Consider the following 26,452-nt stretch of genomic DNA (forward strand, 5'->3'; position numbering starts at 1 on the left):
TTTTAAACTATAAGTCTACCTGTAGGCAGTAGGATATTAATGAATATTTTTATATAAGAAAATGTGTTGAAAGCGATGCTCTGTGGGGAAATGCTTTCAGAGAGGAAGGGAGAGGGAAAGAGAGGAACATCAATGATGAGAGAGAATCATTCATCAGCGGCCTCCTGCACTCCCCCTACTGGAGATGGAGCCAGCAATGTGCCCCGACCTGGCCAAGAATCGAACCGTGACCTCCTGGTTCATAAGTCAAAGCTCATCCAGTGGGCCACACCGTCTGGGTTTACCCCTATTTTTTAATATGGGATAAGTATCAGAGAAACATGGGCCATAATGTAAATATGAAAAGGGATGCTATTCAGAAACAGGTTGAAATGAAGTTCAGTTCTCACATGGTAACTTTAAGACCAAGGAGAGTCCCATATGGATGAATTATCTGCCATGTAAAGTTACTGTGTCAAAGCCACACCTATTTCATAAATTCCCACCAAAGTGTGAGCAAAAGAGAGACTATAGAAGAAATATATCTTCTATTTCTTTCTATATGAATATGCCTACTATTCCTCTCCCTTTCATAAACAAAACAGCAATAAAATTACCACATGTGAATTTCTTGGGCTTTTGTAAAAGGCATTGTAAAATATCAGTTAAGGTGGTATGTGCCTCACTCTATTGGTAGGTAATGACGGATTCTCAAAGGTTCCCATGGAAAAGCAGAGTCACCTAAGAGTACAGAGCCCAGAGAAAATGGCCTGTCTGCCACCACAGCTGCACCTTGCAGTGCTCATATACTAACGAAATTGTGAAATACAGAGGTTCCCTGAAACTGTCAGTCAGTCCCTTGAGAGATTCGTAGAAATGCAGTTTTTCATAAAGAATCCACATTCCCTATAAGTAACCTTGATACTAACTTTTCTGTTGGGTCACAAGAATGTTAATGAACGACCTTAAGTATACAGGCTCGTAGACTATATTCAGAGGTAATTATTCGCACTGTGTTCTTATATAAAAGACTTACATTGCCATTCTAACTGATATGAGGCATGACAAATGAAAAATCATTAAATTTTATTATCAAATGTTGTGTGTGTGCATTTTTTTCCCTGCAGATCTTGAAGAATATCCAAGCTAAATTATGTCCTGAGGGACTTAATTTTCAGCCTTAATTTCCTAAGTTCATAACCCCCTTTGGATTTGGAGAGGATTTCCAAATGAATGTTAATAAAGATTTAAAAAATCCTTGGAGGAAGAGTTCTGCTAGCCATGAAATCAATAGTAAAATTACCAGGATTAAAAAATAAGTTTTTTTAAATATATTTTATTGACTTTTTACAGAGCGAATGGGAGAGGGATAGAGAGTTAGAAACATCAATCAGCTGCCTCCTGCATACCCCCTATTGGGGATGTGCCTGCAACCAAGGTACATGCCCTTGACCAGAATCGAACCTGGGACCTTTCAGTCCGCAGGCTGACCCTCTATCTACTGAGCCAAACCAGTCAGGGCTAAAAAATAAGTTTTTACTTAAGAAGTTGTGCCCCTGGAAGAATACTTCAAGAAATGTTTTAGAATAGAAATGCAGGAGTAAGTACACGTGTGCACTTCTATAGAGTGTTATGAGCACTCATTAAGTGTTTGTTGACTAAATGAATTAATCAACAAGAAAGCAGCACCAAGAGAGCTGTAAAGCAACTTTTTTATAACCATGCAACTTTCAAGCCACATTCCAAGGACGATCTACTTAAGGACATGGATGTCACACTTTGATATTTTGCATCGAGAGGAGCCCAGTAGGAGTTAGCTAGACCCCAATAAAGGGAGGATGTCATGGACAGCCACCTCCCTCAGGGAATAGCCAGCACATCATAGACAGTGATAAATGTTGGCTCAATTGAATAGTTAAATGCAAGGTCTATGCTGGAAACATGATTTTTTTTTTCCTCAAGGTCTGTGATAAAAGACTATCTTCCAGGTAAAATCACCTTGTGATATGCTTGCTGCTTCTAACATGTGGAACTCGGACACGGGGAGTCAATATTAGTTTTCCCTCTGTAGGGCTTTGTCCTGCAATAACTGAAGCTGTAGGGGTTTCATAGCAGGAGCTACTCTCAACTGCCTTTGATAATTCACTGAAATCTTGGCATGGGTTCAGATTACCCAGGAATCTGTTTTAAGTGCAGGCTCTGATTCAATGGGTCTGGCTGGAGCCCGAGACTCTGCATTGTTAACAAGCTCCTGAGTGATGCTGATGATACTAGTTCCATGAATCACACGTTGAGCAGCAAGGTCACGGAGGTAGATTTATGAGTAGAGAGAATAAGTGCGAGTGGTGTGATAGACGAGCACTGGCTCTTGACTCAGAAGATGGATTATGTGAATATGATGAGTCACCTGACTCTTCTGAATCCAAATGTTCTCATTAGAGAAAAATGAGTATAATAAGACACTAATAACTGCTCCATGGAGTTGTTGTAAGAATAAAATTAATCATGTTATGTGAAAATTTACCAGAGCATATGGTAGATATCCATTGCTGATGAAAACCATTGTTGATTCTAAATAGAAAGAACATAGGCACACGATTCAGCATTGGTAATGGGAAAAGATGGGGGGACCCTTTGGCTTTGCACTCTGTAGTTCCAGTCTTCCTTCCACTTCTTTTGCCAGTTACAATATCTGTCACTTAGCAAAGGATCAGTGTTTGTGGAACTGTACTAGCAGCAAAGTTGATCATTGCGAGTGTACATTTTTTTTTTTGCTTCAAAGATATTGATATTAGGAAAATGACCCAGTGTTTCCCCAAGGCACTAACAGGAGAGAGAACTGTCACCCCAAATAATGGGAATAACTTGGGGGCCTTGAGTCCTTTTTGAACCAGAAGCATAATCCCTGGGAGAAGATTAAAATAAAGAACAAAGATTCAGCCTCAATTCTGCATTAAAATATGATGATAAAATAGCCTATTATTCTTAGCCAGCCATAGTCACAATATTCCTAATTTTATAAACTATGTAAAAAATGTATCTCTCTTAGTTAGAAAAACAAAGACTGACATGGGCAGTTTGGCTGACTTGTCCCTGATGGGTGGCGTGGCTCGGCCCCCATAAGGCGCCTAGTCCGCAGTGATGCAGCTGGTACTATAGGGCCGCAAGTCAACTTCCACAGCCTCGCTACTGCTCCCGTGCACCCAGGGAAGGTCCCCACATTCCCTCTGAAGGTTTACCTTTCTGGCTAACATACTTGTAAGATATGAAATAACAACTCCCCAAAAGTGCACGGCAGGATATGGAAGGTAGAAAAATCAGTGAATAGCCTGCAGCTTCATTTATGTCTTAACATCTCTTTCCACCGAGAATTCAGAGACAGAAACCGTTGACTCGAGACAGTGTTAGTTCAATTCATTTGCAATGACACCCCGAGGGAATCAGTTAATCTTTGCTAGCATAAACAGATCTTAAAGTCTAATCAGAAGGTTTCAATAAAGTTTTATTAAAAGATGTCCCCTCTCCCTCTTGTAATCTACAGGTCCCAGGAGAAAAAAGAAGAGGCTGTCACTTTACTGAAAGATTCCATTCGATACGGCCCGGACTTTGCAGATGCGTATTCAAGCCTCGCTTCATTACTGGCTGAGCAGGTGATTGTTTCCATTTCATTTCACTTAATTTTTTCTTCACAGAGTTTTGCTACTGATGGTTGAGTTTATAAGGTCATATTGGACAACTAATCTCTATGTCAGTTTTCTTCTTGACAAAAATCACAAGTATAGTATTCTCACTCCAGTATTGTCTGTGAGGTGCAGGTGGTCCTTAGACAAAAGTGGTCCGTTATGCCCTGGCCTGGTGGTTCAGTTGGTTGGAACTTCATTCCATACACCAGATGGTTATGGGTTTGATTCCCAGAAGGAGCACATATACAGGCGACCAATCAATGTTTCTCTCTCTCTGTCTCTCAAAATCAACAAAAACATATCCTCGGGTCAAGGTATTTTTAAAAAGTTCATTATAGGCCTTTTGACATATTCTCTATCACTTTGGGACAAAATCTGTCAAGAACAATGCACAGTATTTGCTGGTTTTATTACTATTTACTTGTCACATTTTTCTGGGGGAATTGTTAATGTACTGAGACCTCTAAAGTCAATATGGAGCCAATTACCACTCATTTTATAGACGCAGTGTCTTAATATCGGTTAGGTCACAGAGGCTTATGGCACAGGTTCCTGAGACAACATTTCTCTCGGCATCAAAGAGGGGTATCTCATTCCCCTCCTTTTCACCTGTGTCTAAGTGATTTGGTACCACTTCTCCGTGTCCTGGAATCCTGCCCCCTGCTATGGGGGAAAAAATGTAAGTTGTCTTCTCTAAAATGATAAGTTTTGTTGACACACTTAAGTGCCCTCGATAGACAGTAGGTTCTGCTTTCATGAAATTGCCAGATTGTCTTTAAAATCAAACTCAGCGTCTTTGAAAGATGCCCTGCACCCTCAGTTGGCTTAAATGTAATGAATGACTTGGTACTGCATGTCAGGTTCATAGAGGTGCAATTTGCAGGTGTCACTGGGAAATAAAATTAAAGCATTCTGTGAATATGTAAGTATCAGAAGTGATAAGTCTAGTTGTCTTGCTCTAATACTCTACATATAATGTAGGCGGGCTTTAGCAAAAAGCCCATGTCTAGAATGGGTGATTTTAATGCAGACTGTAGCACAACATTTAAACTAAAATGATGATGGTGATATTCTATGATATACTCTGGCAACCTCAGCTGCCTTTGGCTTAAGCTGAAACAGACACAGCAGGGATTTTCTGAGGAAATCATTGGCTCCATCATTATTCCCTTTTCTCACTTCATCCTGGGTCCTTTATTTTGATAAGAAGACCTTTACTCTGCCTATGCCTGACTAGATGTCTTGCAGCTGCTCAGACATGCCAAGCATGCTTCTCACTCAGAGCCTTTGCACTAACTGTTCCCTTTGCATGCAACACTTTCCTCTCATATCTTAGTTTCCTCCCCTGTGTCACGCTGGTTTTAGCCCAGACATTACCATATCAGAGATGTTGTCTGTGACTAACCGTTCTAAATATTAACCTCACACTGCCCGTCTTGTTCTCTATCACCTTACCCTGCCTTACTTTTCCCCATAGTGTTTATCACTACCTCACAGGTATTTATTTGTCGTGATCCTTCTCCCACCACCAGAATACTTAACTCTATGAGAATGGCTGTCGGGTTTTATTCATGGTTATCTCCCCACATCTGTCACCTTGCATGCAATCAATACATTTTGAGTAAATAAGGGAGTCAATATGAACTGAAGAACATGGAGTCCCTCCAATCTAGCACATATTCTAAATTTACTCTTATATTACAAGGGAGGCTGGGCAGGTGGGCCACACTGTTTTGTAGCTGAACTGTGCCTCAGAATGATGCTCTTGTCCTCCACTGAGGAAAAGCATGTGAAATTGCTCAATTATAACCATCAGGTCGGGGATGGAATTGAGGCCAGCACCTCCTAAAGCATTCAGTGGCTTCTTTATGACATCTCGAGGGAGAAATTTCTCTCATGTTTCAGGATTAGGAAAGGCTAGGCTGTTGAATTGCAAGATTTTTGTTTTCTTTTTAATCTAATGCATAATAAATCTTGCAAATACTAGAAAGGTTAAATCTCTATCCCCTGCCCCCCACCTTTGACTAACAGCCAGTCTGGACTCTACAATCTGCTTTTCTGTGTGTGCTGCTTTTACTCCTGGCTTTATTATCATTTTTCTTAATAATTTATTTTATCCAATGTATGTCCTATATTTTTGAAAACTGCTTCAGTTTCTTTGTGGAATCATAAGGTGTAAATAAGTAAATAAATAAGGCATTTCATTAATAGTTCCCATTCATATTTTTTCCCACAACTCACCAGGACAGCTAATAAACATTAAATTTCTCTTCTTTTTTTTTAAATATATTTTTATTGACTTTTTACAGAGAGGAAGGGAGAGAGATAGAGAGTCAGAAACATCGATGAGAGAAACATCGACCAGCTGCCTCCTGCACACCTCCCACTGGGGATGTGCCCGCAACCAAGGTACATGCCCTTGACCAGAATCGAACCTGGGACCCCTCAGTCCGCAGGCCGACGCTTTATCCACTGAGCCAAGCCAGCCTTGGCTAAATTTCTCTTCTTGATGAAAATGGCCCTTAAGATAAATGACAATATCGCTTACATAATACTAGTAATAACCCAGTATTTTGTTTGAGGGAAGCTCTTTACAGATATTCACACAGTTCCATCTTTCTGTAATGGCATCTTTTCTTTCTCTCCCCCTCAACTCTCCCTTTTTCAAGATCCAAGTCAACTTCCACTTCCTCCCTCAACATTCTTCCACCTTCCCATCTCATGGTGAGTTATATTGAGTTATATTTCTTTGGAGCTCTTATAACATTTTAGGAAACATATATCAATTACTCATATTTTATTTCTTAAATTAATACCTTGAACTATAACTTAAACAGTTTTTGAGGTTTATTTTCCTTGCAAAACTGCAAATTTCTTTAACAACTTTCATACCGCCTACGAGCTTTCCCGTGTTTCGCGCGCCATCTGTTAAGGACCGCTCACGAGTTTTCTCGTTTTTCACGCGCCATTTGTTATGGACCTTAGATGTCAACACACTGTCTTGTCCACATCGAATGAAGCAATCTCATTGGTGGAAACCGTGCAGGTCAGTCTACAAAAAACTATATAATTGCACGAACCCATAAAGCATTGCAGTTACATTGTCTTTTGGTCATTCGAATAGTCTTCGTCTTCAAGTTCCTGGCGCTTTTAGAAATGCCCCCTCTCGGAAAAAGGAAGGAAACCAACGAAACTGATACACTTCCTTTCGTGTTGTTCCATTCTAAGGAAAATGATGAAATGGACAAAAAAAAAAGTAGTGCTGTACCTTATAAACTGTGGACTTTTAAATTCATTTAGAGTGTATAATGTCCTCAATCCACAAGCAAAAATGAAGTATAAACAGTTTCTGCTATCAGTGGCGAGAGACTGGATAACGGATGACAATAATGAAGGCTCTCCGGAACCAGAGACAAATCTGCCCAGCCCTTCCCCTGGGGGTGCAAGGAGAGCACCTCATAAAGATCCACCCAAAAGGTTGTCAGGTGATACGAAGCAGCATGAACCTACGTGGAAAGAAAAAATTTCCTACGAGAACCTGCAGAGTTTGTGCCGCCCATGGAAAAAGGAGCGAATCTAGATACTTATGTAAATTTTGTTTGGTCCCTCTTCATAGAGAAAAACGTTTTACGCAGTACCATACGTTAAAAAAGTACTAGGAACTTTAATTGTTTAATTGTTTAATTGTTTTTGTAAATAAAAATGTTATAATTATTGAAAAACAACCCCTAAAGTGCATTATGATCTGTAGTTATGATGATTTAAATAATGTGCAGTTTGCCCAAAAACATGCGGTCCCTGGCGTATGTCTTAGAGATTTCTATGCGGTACGAAATGTGTTAAGAAAAGCAGTATTGCCAGGCTTGTGCCTGAGCATCGACCTAGGAACCAAGAGGTCACAGTTTGATTCCCAGTTAGGGCACATGCCCAGGTTTTGGGCTCAGTCCCCTACTGGGGACGTGCAGAAGGTGGCCAATCAATGATTCTCTTTCATCATTGATGTTTCTCTCTCTCCCTCTACCTTCCTCTCTGAAACCAATAAAAATATATTTTAAAATATAAAAGTAATAAAATCAATCATGTGATAAATATATTTTTGTGACCCACAATGGCAAGTCGATGTAAAGTTATTGCATGTCTCATAGTTGAAGTTAGGAAGAATTTTTACGAAAACCAAATTGTGACTATGGCCATGACCTTTTCTAACATGCAAAGGTCACATCTTTTGCCGGTCTTTCCTATTCTAGGTTCAAATGAAAAATGCTGTGAGACCTAAGAATGTAATTGAAAGAGTGGAAGGTTCTCTGTTCTGCTCCTTTGGGCAATTGATTTTAACATCAAAGAGACAGAGCAACCGATGAGTATAACTGCGGATTGCCTCCCTCTCTTTCAACATCTTGTCTTCATGTTTTGAGTTCTTTAGTGATAAAAAGGTGCTTCGGATACACAAGCAAGGCACGGTGAAACTATTAGAAGAAAATCCACCTAGCTTCACATTCTTTGGCAGCAAGATGAATTCATTTTTGTGTGTCATGACCTTGTTTAACAGCATTCCGCAATTTCAAACATCCAGGTTATACGAAAGCAACATTCACAAACCTTTGTCAATCTAAGACACACTTGTGAAACTCTCCCCTTACAGGTTATCTTCCGGGCCACCTGTTGCACATGGATGGCCATGCTTACTGTGGGGTTGGGATGGGGTGGGTGGGGGCAGGCTAATGTTAGAAAACTCTTTCCTACACTGAGCTGAAATCCCCAGTCCTATAACTTGCTCTTATTGGGCCCAGGACAACAGAGAGCTTCTTGGCCACAGCTTATGAGCACAATTACTTTGTCACTTCTCTAATTATATATTTTGTTTTCTTTTTTTTCAAAACAGGCAGAAGCCTGGAGTGGCCTTAAATATTCAGTTTGCTTATCCATGGTTTAATTTTTCTTAAATGTACTTTTATTGATTTTTAGAGAGGGGAAGAGAGAGGAATAGAGAGATAGAAACATCAATGAGAGAGAGAAACGTTAATTGGCTGCCTCCTGCATGCCCACACTGGGTATTGAGCCCATAACTCTGGCATATGCACTGATGGAGAATCAAACTGTGACCTCCTGGTTCATGGGCTGACACTCAACCATTGAGCCACACTGGCCAGATTAATTATCTCTTTTCTAAGCCAACCCCACTTCTTTCAACTTGTTTCTCATTTACCCTGGTTCTAAATGCTTTCCTTCTGGTCATGTTACTTTGTCTGGCCTCTGGATTATCTATTTTCTTCATGACAATATGGCTCCCTAACAGAATAGAAATGCTTACTTTCCTGTCTTGAGTTCCCGTGTATCTATTCTATCACACCCTAAAATGAATAATGCTAGTTGTTTAGCTTCCACATGATCCTCTGGCTCAGATTGTAGATTCATTCCACTGAAATCCCTAAAAATGTGAAAGTTTGTTAATCCAGGTCTCACTCATTTTGCAGGCAACTTTTCATAACCTGCATGAATGAATTCATCTTTATCTGTCTTTAATCTCTCTTTATATCAGCCTGAAATTTCAGGTGTTCTAAGACTTTTTAGTCCTTTTTCTGCCATTCATTTTACTACCTTTTCCAGCTATTTCAGTTGGCAAATTGAGTAAGAATAGCTTCTAGGTATTTATTTACATTTTTAATAACATAATGTTGCCTACATCACTAGCAGGTAGAAAGCCCACATCGTGTCTGTAGAATTTTCTCTCCAGGTTGACCTCTATTTTACCCAAGACTCTTTAGGTACAGTTATTCAAATTTTGGCTAATTCATTGAATTATGGTATCATCCTAGCTCACCTCTCTCAGTCTTGTGCACAAGAATGTTGTGAGACACTTTGTCGGGCTCATTCTAAAATCTTTCCCTTGATCTAAGGTTGTGATTCTATCAAAAAAATAAAAATAAAAAATAAAGGAAGGAAACAAGGTCGCCTTGGTGTGCCCTCCTGTCATTGTAAGCATGCTGCCACCTGTTGACACCATTTCCTGTCCTCACTGCCAATAAGACCACGACTGTAATAATACCTTCTAGGTTTTTTCTGTGACTGATATTGTATTTGTCACTCTGTTGGAACCTGAAGGTAGTTAGTAAATCTTGTCAGAGTAGAGAATCTGAGAAGGGACATTTGAAAAATAGGTTAATAAGCTTGAAAAGACATTCTATGGTGGAATATATTAAGGACCAAAATGAAGCACACTTTTGAAATTGATCTATAATAGAAAGCAAAGGTTAAATGTCTGAGGAATGAGTTTTTAAAAATGTGAAGAAGAAGGTCTGGGGGATATATGTGAGGCTTTTGATGCATTCAGGTAGTGTGAGTGGTTGAGAGCCTTGTTTCAGAAAGAAAGTGTGGGAATGGCTAAACTCTTCTGTGGAAAAAGAATCCCTTTGTACTTAAAGACTATCTGCATGAGGAGGCTGAAAGGAAAGAGAAATAGAAAAGTAAGAACTCCAGGGCAGAGTGCTAACAGACTGAGAAGATGCATGGCCACTGGTGGCTACGGGGACGCCAGGGAGGAGCAAGATGTTAGGAAGGGAGAAAATGAGATCAACTTCAACATTTTTTTTCAGTCACACAAGTAATATAAAAACATAATGGAAAGTGTAGAAAAATCAGAGAAAATAAAAGATACCTTTTGTCTATAATATAATATAATATAATATAATATCTGGAAACAACAAATACTTTCATTTTTTTAATATCCTGCAGGTCTTTTTAATATACTTATTTTGTTTCCATACTTACATTAATATATCATTTGTATTCTGTTCTTTTCACTTGCTCTTAAATTATACATAATGTGGTATGTATTTTCATGGTGCTAAATGGCCTTCATAAATATAATTTTAATGGCTGCATACCAGTTTATCAAAATGATGCATTGTAATATGAATAATTATACCCTCGCTGTTGGTCATTTGGGGTGTGTGTGTGTGTGTGTGTGTGTGTATGTGTGTGTGAACTTTATGTTTCTTACGGCTTTTTAAAAACAATATTCTGAATCGTTTCCTAATGAGGGATTCCTAGAAATAGAATTCCCATGTCAAAGAGGATTAGCATGTTTTGTCGAGATATCTTACTAAATGGCTCTTTGGATACATCACTAAATTGCTTTCCAAAAGAGTGGTACCAATATGCTCTGCCACCAGCATGTGTACACTCTTCACATCTTGAATGTTAGTGGAACATTTGAATGAAAATAGCATATGGACAGATGGCAGTGAGAGAGATCAGGGATGGAAAGATAGATTTGGGACTTCAGTTAAGTGAAACCATGTTATGAGTGGGTGATTTCTCTGAGGGGGAAATGAAGACTAGTATAGGGAGGAGAAATCTTAAAGTATCTTAACTTTTTCATTTTACATATAAAAAGTGAGGTGGACAGAATTAAGTGCTGTTCAAGATCCTACAAACAACTAGTGTCAGGACCTGGACTAGAGCCTCATCTCTCAACTGGCCCCCACAGCTTTCATTGTGTGATGCTGGCGTCCAGTGACTGGACTGTGGTAAGGGTCATTGTTTATGAGATTGGGTATACCAGGGGCCAGAGGGGAGAAGAGAAGTGATAGAGGAAACCCACGGGGGTGAGTTGTCATAGCAATTAGATACATAAAAGGACCCAGAAGAAAGCTAATCCCCTTGTGTCTATTACAGCAAATAAGAAAACAAAGAACAAAAAATAAACTCTTAGATTCAAAGTCAGGGTGGTCTCTGGCTTGCTCCTCGCCTCTGGTTCTCCATTAGCATTCAGAACTGGCTGTACTCCAGCTTCACAGATAAGATGATAAACATTTACAGACCCACCATCATTTTTAACCAGCTCATTCTTGCCATACATTAGATAGCTTGCAATACACTAGCAGTAAAGGAAATAAAATTAACATTGTTTATGACTCTGACTCACTGCAAATTATGGCTAGCCCCAGGTTTATAGCCTATTGAAAAACTCATTTAATTAATTCGATAACACTTAAAATAAAATATTTCCTTTCTTGTATTTTGGAATATGACCTCACCTGATATAAGAATGAAAATTGGAACAATAAAATATACGTTGGAAGTGTAGATCAGCATTAACAGGTTCAGGGTCAATTTCTGTCCTTCTAAAAATGCCCCCTTTAGGGTATTTTCAGCCATGATAGCATTGCATGTGTGGCCAAGTCAACTTGTACTGGACCCCACTTTAAGAATTCATGGATTTAATTATTAAGTACACGTTTATTTAGCATCTAGCTATCACCAAGCATTAGAGATTGTTGAAGCAGCAAAGGATGCACCTTATCCTTATGGAATTTAGAAGCTAGAAAGTAAGGCTACCCCTAAACAAAGAGTTATATCGTTGGCCCCCTCCCCAATATCTAACACAATTGTGACAAGTGGGCAAAGGGAAAGCACCAGTGTGAATGTTAAGGGGACCTAACTAACCCCATGAGGTTAGTTAGGTCCCCTTAACATTTAATCTGAGTCACATTTAATCTGACACCTGAAGAATTTATGGATTGTAAAAAAAATGGAAATTTATAGATTAGGAAAAAATGAATAGCACAAGCTATCTGTCCAGAGAGAATAGACCATATGCAGCTCTGAGGTGGAGAACAGTAGAGGTGTCTTCCTCTAATAAAAAGGAAGTCATGTGCCTGGAAATGCAACGAATGAGGATGAAATGGCATAAGAAGGAAGCTGTAATTCTAGGAAATGTGGGTTTTTCTATTTTCCAGGCCTCCTGACAGTGCTATACCCATGTTGTTTACTCTTTTTTTTTCGTTATTGATTAAGGTATTATATATGTGTCCTTATCCCCCCATTGCCCTCACCCCTCCAGTGTCTGTGTCCATTGGTTATGTTTATATGTATGCATAGAAGTCCTTTGGTTGTGCCCTGACCGGTTTGGCTCAGTGGATAGAGCATCAGCCTGCGGACTGAAAGGTCCCAGGTTCGATTCCAGCCAAGGGCATGTACCTTGGTTGCAGACACATCCCCAGTAGGAGATGTGCAGGAGGCAGCTAATCAATGTTTCTCTCTCATTGATGTTTCTAACTCTCTATCCCTCTCTCTTTCTCTCTGTAAAAAATCAATAAAATATATTTTTTTAAAAAAGAAGTCCTTTGGTTGAAAGGACTTCCCCCTTTCCCCCACCATCCCCTGCCTTCCCTCTGAGGCTTGACGGTCTGATTGATGCTTCTCTGTCTCTGGATCTGTTTTTGTTCATCAATTTATGTTGTTCATTATATTCCACAAATGAGTGAGATCATGTGATATTTATCTTTCTCTGATTGACTTACTTCACTTAGCATAATTGTAATTGCTTACTCTTGTCATACTTTTTTTTCCTTTGGTTCTTTTTATTATTCTTGGCATTTCCTCTTTAAAATATTTCTCTCACCTGAAATTGTTACAGGGTGGTGTTGATCACAGTCTACTGAATGATGAGAAAAATTCAGGTCGAGAAATACCTAACATTTCTGTGGTGTGGAGGCTCGCCAAGTTAATTGATTCATTTCAGTTGAACGTGAAGGAGAATTAGACATCAAACATTGACAGCATGTTTCTCATAAATGTTCATGTTGATGACTGATGGGTGAAAATGTTTTATGAAAAGGAAAAGCAAAGAAGAGGGTGAGAAAGCAGACACCTTTGCTTTGCGTTTTAAGCTGCTGTGTCATAAAGATTTTTCTCAGAGAAGTCACTCACATGAGTTTAAACACCTCCATTGGTCCCAAACTTCCCAGGTTTGTCATAGTAAATAAAGTCATTTATTAGTCATAAATAAAGTTATGACTTTTCTGAAAGAGAGAGGATCTCTAATCTTCTCCATGTTTAATGTTGTAGGTATGTTTCTATCCTTTTTTCAAGAATTCAGATCTCTGTCCAAGATTTAATCAATATCTGGTGAGGAGATAGCAAAATTGCAACAAGTACTTCCCAGTGCTCTTCCTCCATATATTACTGGGTAACCGGGGCTAGGTGGTTTGCAGTAAGTCCACTGGGACATGTTATCAGGAGACCGGGATTTTAGGCACCTTTGTCACCAAATAAAAAATAAACAAAATAAAGTCATTGGGTTGGTGGGGGGAGGGGTACCTTATTACTCTGTGTGCTCATGTCATTGACTAGAGTGAAAGTACTTCTCGAAAGTAGTTCAGCAGCACGACCATAAGGTCAGGGCATGAGGACAACACCCTAGTCCCCATCTCTGTAGGCCCTTCACATTGTTGGAATTCCACACCCTATAATTTCTGTACAGTGAGTACACATTGTTACAGGCCACTCACTAGGCCAGCTGATCGCAAAGTGTTTGCAGGGGACCCCTAAGGTCCAAGAAGGTCCATGTAACTTTCAGAGTAGTATCAACAAGTAATTTGACTTTTTCATTCTCATTTTCTCATGAGTATACAGTAGTTTTTTAGAGGCTACATGATGTATCCACAATCATGAAAAATCTATTAAAATATTATACCCTTTTTCAACTAAAAAACATGCACATCAGGTACTTCAACTAAAAAACGTATAAAAACAGATTGAGCATAAAAGTAAATATGAGTGTCCAGCTATCTTCTATTAGGCTTGGCATTAAAAAGATTTGCAGAAAAATAGAAAATAATGTCACTATTCTATTTATGTATTTATTTTGCTTTGGAGAATATAGTTATTCTTCACATAAATGTCTTATATCTGAGTTTATTATCATTTTAAATAAATTAAGTATTTTTAAAATTTCTCAGTTTTATTTCTGCTGTGGCAAGTACTTGTAGCCCACATAAACAAAGCTCTATTGGGTCCTCAGTAGTTTTCAGAGTGCAAAAGGGTCCTAAAACCAAGAAGTTTGAGGATTGATACATTAATCTACTTGTTCTCCTGGTTATTGCACTTGAACTATTAGAAATGTTTTCCAAACATATCAGTTTGTTCAAGAGAGTTCCTTGTTCAGAAGATCTAGTTTTCACTTCTCCCCTCCCCCCTTACAGTAGAAAGCATACCATGTTGGGTAATTACAGCATGTAAAAAGTGGAGATGTGGAGTATGTTTTATTTCTCCCCTAAGGCCCATTTTATTTCCACGCCACTGAAAAGCTTCAGAGCCTTGGAGAGGAGCCCATGGCTGCATGCTGCCCATTTTAAACCACTGCCCTTGAAGGCTGATTTCATGCTGAGGCAGGGGAGCAGTTGGTTGGGGACTCGGATGTACAGCAGACAGTATTTTTTGTCAGACCCCTTCTCTGGGTCCCAAGCATTTTTAATTAAAGTTGTTCTATAAATAGTTATGTTCATTTCTCCTGGATCTTACAAATCAGTAGACACTAAGAATGGTCAGGCTTAGGTCAGGATATCTAGCCAGAAGAGGCAAATAAAAGTGAGTGCATGAAATTGAGCTTTAGGGATTGAATACTACTACTTTTTAAAATAAATGCATTATCTTTCCAAAGAAGGTTGAATTTATTTTAAATAAATACCTAGAAGGTATTTTTCTTCTTTCATTTTTCAATAACTGGAGTTAATCATTCCTTGAAATTTATAGTCAAGTGAAAGGAAAAGAAAGACAGATATTGAAGACATTTTTCATAGAGCCAGAGTCCTGAGACTGCCCTTGGGGGTTACCAAGAGTGCAGAGGTATGATTACTTGCTCCTGACACGCCCGGTCTTTTAAATCCCATTACTTCTTTCGACTTTGAAAATTGAATTTCTAATGGAAACCCAGCACATAAAGCCAAACATAAGAGAAGTTTTAGATGAAAAAGGTGATCTCTTTGTCTATTTTGGAGCAGCAAGGAAATGAGGGGAAAAGTAAAATTAAATCAGGTAAAACAGTAATTGCACTTGAAAACTGTTGTTAACTGTTATATTTGACTTCAGCAAGTTGGAATGTGAAGACATCAACTTTGTTTCTTTCAGGAAAAATGCCTTTCAACTCTCCCACAATTAAGTTACAAGGAAGTTTTTAAGGTCTCAAGCAGCCATAGATTTTTTTCAGGCACATTTTTAAGTTACACAGCTGAGAGAGTTCATGGTCACCAGCATCCTTGGGTATTTGGATCATGGGGGGTGTGCAGTTCCTATCCAACCCCAAGTCTGGGGGTCACTTGTTGTTGCCTCCCAAGTACCTTTTGCTTCCCCTCCTGTGACAATGTCACCATACATTGCAAAGTTTCCTTCTTGTTTGAATCCTACTTAATTGTCTGTAAGGGCAGGATTGTGTCTGTCTCATTCACTCTTCTGTCTCAGCTGTATATTTAGCTCATGGATGGTGCTCATGAAATATTTGTTGAGGAGATGGATGGATGGATGGATATCCAAAAGTGTAATTGTTTCTTTTGATGCCAGACACTCTTGTTTATTCCCCGAAACTTATTTTATGCAGGGGTTACCAATTCCCTGAACGTTCAATGAAAACCTAGGTTTTTCTCTGTCCCCTTGTAGCTATGAGATCTTGGGCAAAAATTTTGTACCCAAGTTTCTCTATTTGTTAAAAATGGTAGTTCAGCCAAAACCGGTTTGGCTCAGTGGATAGAGCGTCGGCCTGCGGACTGAAAGGTCCCAGGTTCGATTCCGGTCAAGGGCATGTACCTGGGTTGCGGGCACATCCCCAGTAGGAGATGTGCAGGAGGCAGCTGATCGATGTTTCTCTCTCATCGATGTTTCTAACTCTCTATCTCTCTCCCTTCCTCTCTGTAAAAAATCAATAAAATATATTTTTAAAAAAATGGTAGTTCATTAGTATCTATTAATGTTTTTTCCAGCTCTAATATTCTTTTATTTCCTTCTATTTCTCATCTATTGTTTTTTTAATAACTTTTTATTTTTATTTTATCATGACTATGTTAGTGTATGTAAAAGTGCCTTATAAAATATTTAAAAATTCTATAAAACTAAAGATTTGGCATTAGTGCCAAACATTCACACTGGTCAGGTGATAACACTGAAAACTCAAAATGTTCAAGTTATTGTTTACTGATCTCTGTATCAGAAAGTGATTAAGAAAAAAAGTTTAAGTTACTTGATTATTTCTTACATAGAGTATACTTAAAGGGGTTTGATGGGAGAGGAACTCTAAACTGTTGGCTGAAATATCCCTTGGAAGGTCCTGGTACCTAATGCCCTAGGCCACCTGAGCTCAGAGCATCTGTACTTACCTCTTTAATACACTGCTCACATTGGATTTATTTGTCAGTTCATTCATCTTTGAGCTCCTTAAATAGAGGTATTTTGTTTTATTCATCTTCATGTCTTTGGTATCTATCTCTCAGTGTGATAAGTAGTAATATTAACATCAGTCGTGCTTCTGATAGTAGTAGTAGTAAGGGAAATGGTTAACATGACCAAGTGCTGACTATGTATTAAGTATTGTTCTAAGGGCTTCACATGTTTTAATCCATTTAATCTCACAACAACCCTATGAAAGGTACTCGTTATCCCTATTTTCAGTTGGGTATGTAGAAGAGAAGTAAGATCACACAGATAATAAATGGTGAGGCTGAGATTCCAGTCCATAGCCCCAAACACTGACAGTCCGATTTTAAATCTCTGTGTCATACTTTCTATAGCCATTGCAATGAACGTGTGTTGAATGAATGGATAAATCAGTATATATTAAATGGTACCCTCTCTTAATTTGATTGGAGTCTTATATAATTTGTGTTCTGCCTGTCTCCATTTAACACACACATATGCCCACTCATAGATTTGCTAGTCCTCTAGTAGATGATATCTTTCTAAAGTTTTTCTTCTCCTCAGTAGATTGAGAGGAGATATTTTGAAATTTTCATTCATCTTTAACTTTTTTGAGTTTGGTAACTTACTAAGCTTAGCAATTAGAAAAATAATTTTAAATATTGATATTCATTTTTGCTTGATTATCTATAATAATAAAAGCATAAAATGCTAATTAGACTGGACAGCTGAACAACCTTCCCGACATCCTTCCAGATGAAGCCACTGCAGCGGGGGCAGAGGCAGAGGCAGTTAAGGGTGATCAGGCAGGCAGGTGAGCAGTTAGGGGCGATCAGGCAGGCAAGTGGTTGGGGTGATCAGGCAGGCAGGCAAGTGGTTAGGGGAGATCAGGCAGGCAGGCAAGCAATTAGGGGCAATCAGGCAGGCAGGCGAGCAGTTAGGAACCATCAGGTGGGCAGGCAAGTGGTGAGGGGTGATCAGGCAGGCAGGCGAGTGGTTAGGGGCGATGAGGCAGGCAGGCAGAGTGGTTAGGGGAGATGAGGCAGGCATGCAGTTAGGAGCTAGCGGTCCCGGATTGCGAGAGGGATGTCTGACTGCCAGTTTAGGCCTGATCCCCCTGGATCAGACACCCCCGAGGGGTCCTGGATTGTGAGAGGGTGCAGGCCAGGCTGACGGACCCCACCTCCACCCCCCCATGCACAAATTTTGTGCACCGGGCCTCTAGTGATTCTATAATTTAGATAAGTGAAATTTGCCAGATTCAAACCACACTTTGTTCCCAAAATGGTACTTCAATGTGTGGATTTGAAGAAATGGCCTCGGTCATTCTACAGAAGGTAAACTGTCTTTACTTTTCTGGGTCAAATCAGAGTTAGGCTTCTTGGCTTATGCTGAGTGCTCTCAATACATTTTCATTCACAAGCTTAAGGTGTCATGTCTGAGGAAACTAATGCTATACCTTCCCTTGTCATTTGGTTGAATGCTTGGTAGTAGTAACTTGTGATAAAATTACAGAATATGTCCATATTCCAAGCATATTAAAGGAAAAGATGTGATGTGCTTGATGCCAAATCATTTCTTTTCACCTGACCTTACAATAGTACTAGGGAACTATGAACTTGTTTACTTGTGAGAAATTGTTAGAACCTGGGTAACGTCGATTCATTAATTATCTGTTACCTTCTACATTGTGAGGTGTATGTGACATGACAATCTAAGGTGGTTGTGGAGAAAAAGAAGTGCTTAAAAGCTAATTCAGAGTTATTAAAGTATGTTCTGTGAATGTTCAGAGAGTAGATCAGGGCAATTAGAAAATGATCCATTGGAGAAGTGGTGGTTGACTTGGACCTTGCCACAGAGGTAGGAGTTGCAGGCATGCCTTTGAGAGGGCGTATATTCCTGTTGGAAGGAATAGCTTAGAGATGGAAAGCACAGGTTGGATAAAGGAAAGTGGCAAATAGTTTGGTGGGCTATAAGAAATATTTCAAAAAAGAAGGGATATGACAAAGCCTCCCATAATCTGCATCCACCTCTCCTCCCACTCTCTGCCCCCTCCCAAACCTCTCCAAATAAAGCATACAGTGCAGCTAAAAAGAGTACTACCTATACAAATGTAGCTGTAAGACAACTATCCCAGGCCTCTCTGTCTCCCAGTCAGATTGCCACCTAGGAAGTATTCCTGTATTGATGAGTCACTCATATTCATCCAGAGACTTACTGGGTGGAGGGCATCCCATTCAAACAACCATTTTGAGACTATTTCCAGCTATAGAGCAAATCCTTCTAGGCATCACTTCTCAGTAAACATCAGCTGTTTGCCATAAAGGAATGAAGCACAGGTATGAATTATAGGTGTGTGTGCAGTTATCATTGACTTTAATTCAGAAGAGTACCTCGTGTTGATCTCAGTGCCTATTGCATAATAGGTGCTCAGTAAATTTTTTCCTGCTTTTCTCACTTCTATTCAGTTTATTGTTAATTCTTTCAACTTTCTCATTTATTTTTCTTTATTCTCTTGTAAAGGAGAGATTTAAGGAAGCTGAGGAAATGTACCAGGCTGGAATAAAGAACTGTCCAGATAGCTCAGACTTACACAACAACTATGGAGTTTTCTTAGTTGATACTGGTAAGTGAAATTAGAGAGAATCTGTTCTTTTGAGATTAGATAATGCTCTCGAGCAAAATGGCAACCACCCAAATAATGCCTCTGAAGTACAATTCACTGGGCTTGGCAGGATGCTAACACCACTGACAGTCACAGTGTGCCATGGAGCTGTCATTTATCTAAATCTTCAGGCTCAGTTCAGTAAAAGTGCCCAGTTCTTATAATCATATCTCTAGGGAAACTCCCCAGGAGACAGGAAGTAGTCTTGATGATTTAATGGCTCTTCTTTGAGTACCATTTATACAAGTTTATAAATCTATGATAATGAAATGTTCCTCTACAATGATGCACAACCTGCTCTGAATCTCGTTACTGGCAGATGGTAAATACTTTTCTGCAACTGATTTTTTTTAAAAGCCTCCAGAGTTTCTTTATTGTTTCCCATGTGGTATACATTACAGAAACTGTATTATTGTAATTGATAAAGTATTCTTATATGACCGTGCTATGTAAAACACACTTACTCCATCCTATTTAATGCAAAACTTCACAGAGCAGGGATTCTGTTTTCTTTATGACTTGTGCTCCATATACTGTTGGCATGCTATGAACACTATAAAAGATTTTAAAAAGACATTTGAATTTAATGCAAAAGTACTACTTTGTTCCCATTAACTATTATACTACCTGCTACCGGCCCTGCAGTAAAATTTAATTTTAATCATTTTGTCAGTGTGAAATAATCTAAAGGATTTTGTTTTGGAGGATGTTGGAAGTCCTTCTGTTTTAGAGAACATAAATTTACATTGTGATACACTTAGAAACTGCCCGTATTTTTACATGTAAAATGGTTTTGTAGTGCCACCTGCTGGTTCATTAGCAACATAATAATAAAGCCCATAACACAAACATGTAAGCACCAGAAGAGACCCCTAGGCCTGATCTAGTCCTCTTCCTTCTACTTCAACAAAAAACCCGACCCCAATAAACACCACTGAACCCCAATAAACTGTACGTTTCCACCACTTTCTCTGTGTGTTTTTATACTGGTGCAATTCTCCCCATCACCAGTAATCTGGCACTCCTACCTAAACTTGCATTCAAAAAAGGTGGGTTTCTCTTGAGAAGATGCCTGTGCGGGTCATAACGTCCCACTCCATCTAAACGTTAGACTCTTCTACCGCTCAATTACTTAGACATACTCTCACAGGAAGCTTCTGTGGAGAACCTTATCAGACTAGAGAGACTTGATTCTAGTTCTGGCCTTTACCCTCACTTGCCCTGGGATCCCTGTCAAGTCTCTTAATGTCTTTGCACTTTAGTGTCTGTATCTGTAAGCAATAATTTTGTTTACCCTAAAATAGGTCCTAAGTCCTAAGAGACAGCTAAGCGGTATCAATAGGCAGCTAAATAGCATCAAAAATACCTGCAATGATCATATGAGATCACTTAATTAAAGTGTTTTAAAATGTACAATATATTGGACAAATGCAAGGTGGCATTGTTTTTTAAAATTAATGACTTTTAAAAATATGTGGTTAAAAATATTTTTAGGTACAGCTAATACATGCTAATTTGTTTATTTACTTTTAATTTATCTTTATTGTTGAAAGTATTACAGATGTCCCCTTTTTCCTCCGATTGCCCCCCTCTAACCCACTCCTACTCCCTCCCCCAGCCTTCACCGCACTATTGTCTGTGTCCATGGATTATGCATATAAGAATATGTTTTTGGTTAATCTCTTCCTGCAATACATGCTTATTTAAAGCAGTGTCTCAGGTGTGATGCTGTAGTATAGTAATTGAGACAGACCCTTAGAAATTACTTCAAGACAGTTTTCTTTCTATAATAGCCAATTCCATGTTTTTGCATGATGAGTAGCAACACATCTTTATAAATAACAACCACTGATAATCTCAAGACATCATATTAGCTAGGGTAATGGCCAGAAAACACTTTGACTAAAATTAATAATATATAATATATATATTAAAAAAAACGGGTTTTAGTTTCTGTTAGGGTCGCCGAAGAAAGAATGCATGAGGCCAAAAGGGGTAAAGAATTATGAATTATAGGTTTATTGTTATATCTGCTAGCAGAAGGGCTGAAGCCAAAACTGCGTCAGCTGGGTAGAGTGGGGGGTGGGTATTTATGTCTCTTGTAAGGGTCAGTCAGAGTAACCGGTGGGACCAGGTGCAGGTGGGGGCCAGGTGTAGGTGGTCCCTAGAAACTGGGTGAGGCTGTTTGCTGGACACCAAACGCCGTTAATCATGAAACCTACAATGAGAATAACAGGAAAATCACTGGGAGGGGCGAGAGCCCCAAGCAGAGCATAATGGAGTGCAAGAATGTGCCTAACCATTTCTATTGCTTTTTTATTGTTAATTTCTCTGGAAATGGGAATGAATAGTTAAATGGCTCGAAGTTAGGCAGTGGCAAGAAGAAGCCCGAAAGCACAGTAATTCACACGCTGAATAATTGATGGCGTGGCTCTGTAAGAAGAATGATGTACATCAGAAGAGAAATGAAAGCCCTCGTGTATTTTATAATTAAGGCGTGTTCTGCTCTTACTCACGCACCTCTGGTTATAGGCTCTCCCGAGAAGGCAGTGGCCCATTACCAACAGGCCATCAAACTTAGCCCGAGTCATGACGTGGCCATGGTGAACCTGGGGAGGCTCTACAGGTCTCTGGGAGACAACAGCATGGCTGAAGAGTGGTACAAACGGTAAACGTCTTTCCTTTCACTTTGTAAGTCGCCCAAAGACCTCTGCAATTGCCCATCAACTTAAAAAATGTTTTTAATTTTTTTAAGTACAGTTGACATATTAGTTTTAGGTGATTCTCCATTTATATACCTTACGATGTGATCACCACGATAAAGCTAGTAACCACCTGTCCCTGTACTGTTATATTATTGACCACAGCATCAGATTTTTAATTCATTGGGACAGGTATATTATCAGAATGCTAACAAATTTTGCCAGTGCAGGCAATACAGATTCTTACCGCCAAAGAGAACAATGCAACACTGTCAGGGATATCCCAGTTAATGACTTTCTTGCCTGCTGGTTAGAACATGGTGCTAACCAAGGTTGGAATTTAATTCCCACTGTTTTCTGAAGCGATGTACTGCAACCCAAAGCACCAATAGCAGTTTCAAAAGTGGATATAAATGAAATATTATGCATACATCACAACAAGTCTATCACCCTTGCTGGAATAGACCTTGGGGGCTCAGTTTCCACCCTGTTAGGCCACTAGAGATGTTCATATAGTCAGAGAATGGCACTGTGATATTGTTTAAACATGCTTCTTGATATAAAAACAAAGATCATAGTGGCACAAAATCTCAAACCTGGACAGCCATCCCTAAGTTTTGACCTTCGGAAATGTACCTACCAGAAGAAAAGTGTTAATCCGCCTTTCTTAAAACTCAGCGCCCTGAAGGTGGCACGCAAAGCGGAGACCCTGTCGCCTTTGGGAGCACTATTCTACAACACAGGCCGTTATGAAGAGGCCTTGCAGATTTACCGGGAAGCTGCGGCACTTCAGCCTTCTCACCGGGAACTCCGCCTGGCCCTGGTGAGTACGTGGGCTAAGCACATGAAGCTGGGAACAGACGCAGAGCATGCAGCTGAGGGAGCTGTGGTCAGCAGGCCTCAGAACGGGAACCGGAATTGCTATAATATATCCATGTTATAAATATTCATTTAACCAATGTTAGAGCCATTTATACAAGGCCTGGATGCTAAAAATACTTTTAAATTTTTGTTTGGAAATAATTTTAAACTTGCAAAACTTTGCAAGAATATTAAATAACTCCCGTATCCTCTTTCAACCAAATTGGTCAGTTTTCAGCATTTTTATGCATTTGTTTACCACCTTCTCATGTATGTATGTATGTGTGTATGACATGTATGTATACATATGCATATTTATGCAAGTATTATGTGCATATACACATTATTAATAAATGTCATTTCTTCCTGAACCACGTGAGAATTATAGGTCTCATTCCTTTGATTTCTAAATAATCAGCATATAGTTCCTAAGAATAAGGACATTCTCTAACATAACCACAGTATGGTTTTCAAAGTCAGGGAAATTAACAATAACAATGTTTTTTATTTCAATCTTGGATCAATACTTCTTTTCCTTAGATTTGCAGTACATGAAACTTATCTTGTTACAAACACAGGAAATCATTTCTCTTTTGACATATTTAGTCAACTTTTAAAAAAGGTACAAGTCATTTCATTGAATATTTTTAATGTTCCCGCCATTCACATGGAAATGCATGCACATACATAAATAACAGGCAACAAAAGTTAAAGCCTCGATGCTGTGGCGATTTGTCCCTCTCTGTGTGTCACAAACAGATGCTCAGCACTTTTGTCTGGGGTGTTTCCCAATGCCTCCGTTCAAGGATGCTTTATTTGATGAGGTAATAATGAAATGTCTCTAAAGCAAGGTCAGTGTGGTTTTGCAGGCTCAGGTTTTGGCCATGATGGGTCAGACGAAAGAAGCTGAAAAGATGACCAATCACATTGTATCAGAGGACACTGGATGCCTTGAATGCTATCGCCTGCTGTCAGCAATCTACAGCAAGCAGGAGCAGCACGACAAGGTACAGAGGACACTGGAGTTTCTTGGATTCGTGGGTAGAAAATGGGGAGCCCCTAAATGGGCTCCAGGCTGCACGGTAACAAGACTGAGCTGTCTTGAATATCATCACTTGGCATATCCTATCTCATGGGTGCTTTTCACAGATACCCCTTTAACTCTTAAGATATCCCCTGACATAATATGGGCTTAGCTCACTCTTAGTCTGAAGAGCTTTATGTGGTATTATCTCAGTTTGTTTTCAGCTGACTCTAGAAAAGATGAAGACTAACATTTGTATACTTTATCATTTTCCATTTTCTTTAAATATTTTTTATACAATCCTTACAACAAGCCTGTAAGGCAGGTCATTAACCCTGTGTTGCAACTGCTATTGTTTCTCTCCATTTTAAAGGTTACATAACCAGTAAACTCATGAACTAATTCAACAAAATACTGCTTGAATACCTACTATATGTCAAACACTGTAGTAGATACCAGGAATAAAGTGGTATGACCAAAATAAAATCATCACCCTTGTCCTCAAGGAATTTACAGTAGACAGGAGTTTACAGGAGACAGAGATTGGACAGGTAATCACAAAATCAATGTAGTAGAATTATAGCTGTGCTCAGCGATGTTATGAAGAATGACATGGTCCCTAACAAGAATATAATCAGGGGACCTGAGTGGTATTGGAGGTCAGGTTCCCTGCAGAGTCATGTGAAGGTGAGTGCTGAGTGATGAATAGGAATTATTAGGCAAAAGGCAGGCAGTGAAGAGCATTCCAGGAAAAACAGCACATGCAAAGGCCCTGTGGTAACAGCAATTAGCCTGTCTGAGAGATGGGCGTGAGGGAGCAGGGTGCAGTGTAACATATGGCTGCAGAGTATGTTGGGGACTAGACCTCAAGGCTTGGAACCAGGACAGAAGTCTTGTTCCTTATCCTGGGAGAAGCCTTGGGGTTTTAAGCAGAAAAGCAACACCATCAGGTGTGTGCTTCGAAGAGATCTCTGGCTGCGTGGGCTGGAGCAGTGCATGGTGAGGGCAGAGTGAGCACCAGGCACCCAAGCAGAGGCTATGGGAGGGTCCAGATGGGCACACAGTCAGGGAATTATTTTGTTTTCTTTCAACTAGATCATATAACCTCCCTGTAAAGTGATTCAGGGACATTTCATTGTCACTGATATAAATGGAAACCTGGAGCATAAGGAAGTTACTTCATCAGAGCTAAATTCTTATTGAGAACATTAAAGAGAATGAAGAATTGATTGTCACTCACCACCCCCGCTAGTTCATAAGAACAAAAAGTAGCCCTAGCCAGTTTGGCTCAGTGGATAGAATGTCAGCCTGCACACTGAAGGGTCCAGGGTTTGATTCTGGTTAGGGGCACATGCCGGGGTTGTGGGCTCCATCCCCAGTGGGGGTGTGCAGGAGGCAGCCAATCCATGATTCCCATCATTGATGTTTTTCTTTCTCTCTCTCTCCCTTCCTCTCTGAAATCAATAAAAAAAATTTAATAAAAAAATAGAAAGAGGACCTGGAAAAATATTTTTAAAAAAGAACAAAAAAGTATAAATTTTATCATCTAAATTTGTTTTCCTTTATTCTAATCTACATTTATTCTGTTTTAATTTCCAACCCATACAGGCACTTGACACTATAGACAAGGCTCTCCAGCTGAAACCCAAGGACCCAAAGGTCATTTCTGAACTTTTTTTCACAAAAGGAAATCAACTAAGAGAGCAGAACCTTCTGGACAAAGCTTTTGAGGTACATACACTTAGTCAAATTATGTTATTAAATTCATGAATTGAAATTTAATACTTCCTGAATCTAAGATCATTGGCATGTTTGTGAAGTTTCTGATTAATCAACTTGACATTAAAAGTTTATTTTTTATAATTGAGCTTCTAGTTTTTGATTATTCAGAATTCTGTGATAACTCTGCATTATTTCCTGAATTACCATCTTTAACTTGTTGTTTGACGCATTCTATGTCTTGCCCTCATGTCAGCTTCTCTTTCTCTCTCTCTTTCTCTCTCTGTCTCTCTCTCTGTCCTCTGTCTCCCTTTCTCTGTTTGTATTCAATCCCATCTCTTCCAGCTGATCTAGTGCCCGACTAGCATTGGGCCTACCCACATGGCCCTGTACCCCCTCTCCTCCCCTCGCTGATCCCCACTCATCCACCAGCACAGCCTGGGTCGTCCTCCCCGGGAGGCTCTCTGGACCATCCTTTCTCCTAGTGACCGTGATGCCACCGAATGCTGAAAACACTTATGTCTCCACCAGTCATTTGAGCAGGCCATGTATTAAGTTGTAGTATTGGATCCTTTCTTGCTCCCCTCCCTGGCCCCTGTGTGCGCTGTGTGCATGCATTTTGACTCCCTAG

General features: G+C 39.5%; 1 protein-coding gene across 1 annotated transcript in view; it reads left to right on the forward strand.

The window, feature by feature from the left end:
- TMTC1 (transmembrane O-mannosyltransferase targeting cadherins 1) overlaps window positions 1-26,452 on the forward strand; it is a 239,531-nt gene that overhangs the window by 203,823 nt on the left and 9,256 nt on the right. Inside the window, exons 13-18 of the mRNA XM_081083700.1 lie at window positions 3,521-3,629; window positions 19,374-19,476; window positions 22,048-22,183; window positions 22,896-23,040; window positions 23,948-24,085; window positions 25,711-25,833. Of these exons, the coding sequence (XP_080939826.1) occupies window positions 3,521-3,629; window positions 19,374-19,476; window positions 22,048-22,183; window positions 22,896-23,040; window positions 23,948-24,085; window positions 25,711-25,833 (754 nt within the window). The remainder of the gene's footprint in view (window positions 1-3,520; window positions 3,630-19,373; window positions 19,477-22,047; window positions 22,184-22,895; window positions 23,041-23,947; window positions 24,086-25,710; window positions 25,834-26,452) is intronic.

The sequence above is a fragment of the Myotis nattereri genome, assembly GCF_964212035.1.
Source record: "Myotis nattereri genome assembly, chromosome: 2".
In the NCBI taxonomy this organism is placed as follows: domain Eukaryota; kingdom Metazoa; phylum Chordata; class Mammalia; order Chiroptera; family Vespertilionidae; genus Myotis; species Myotis nattereri.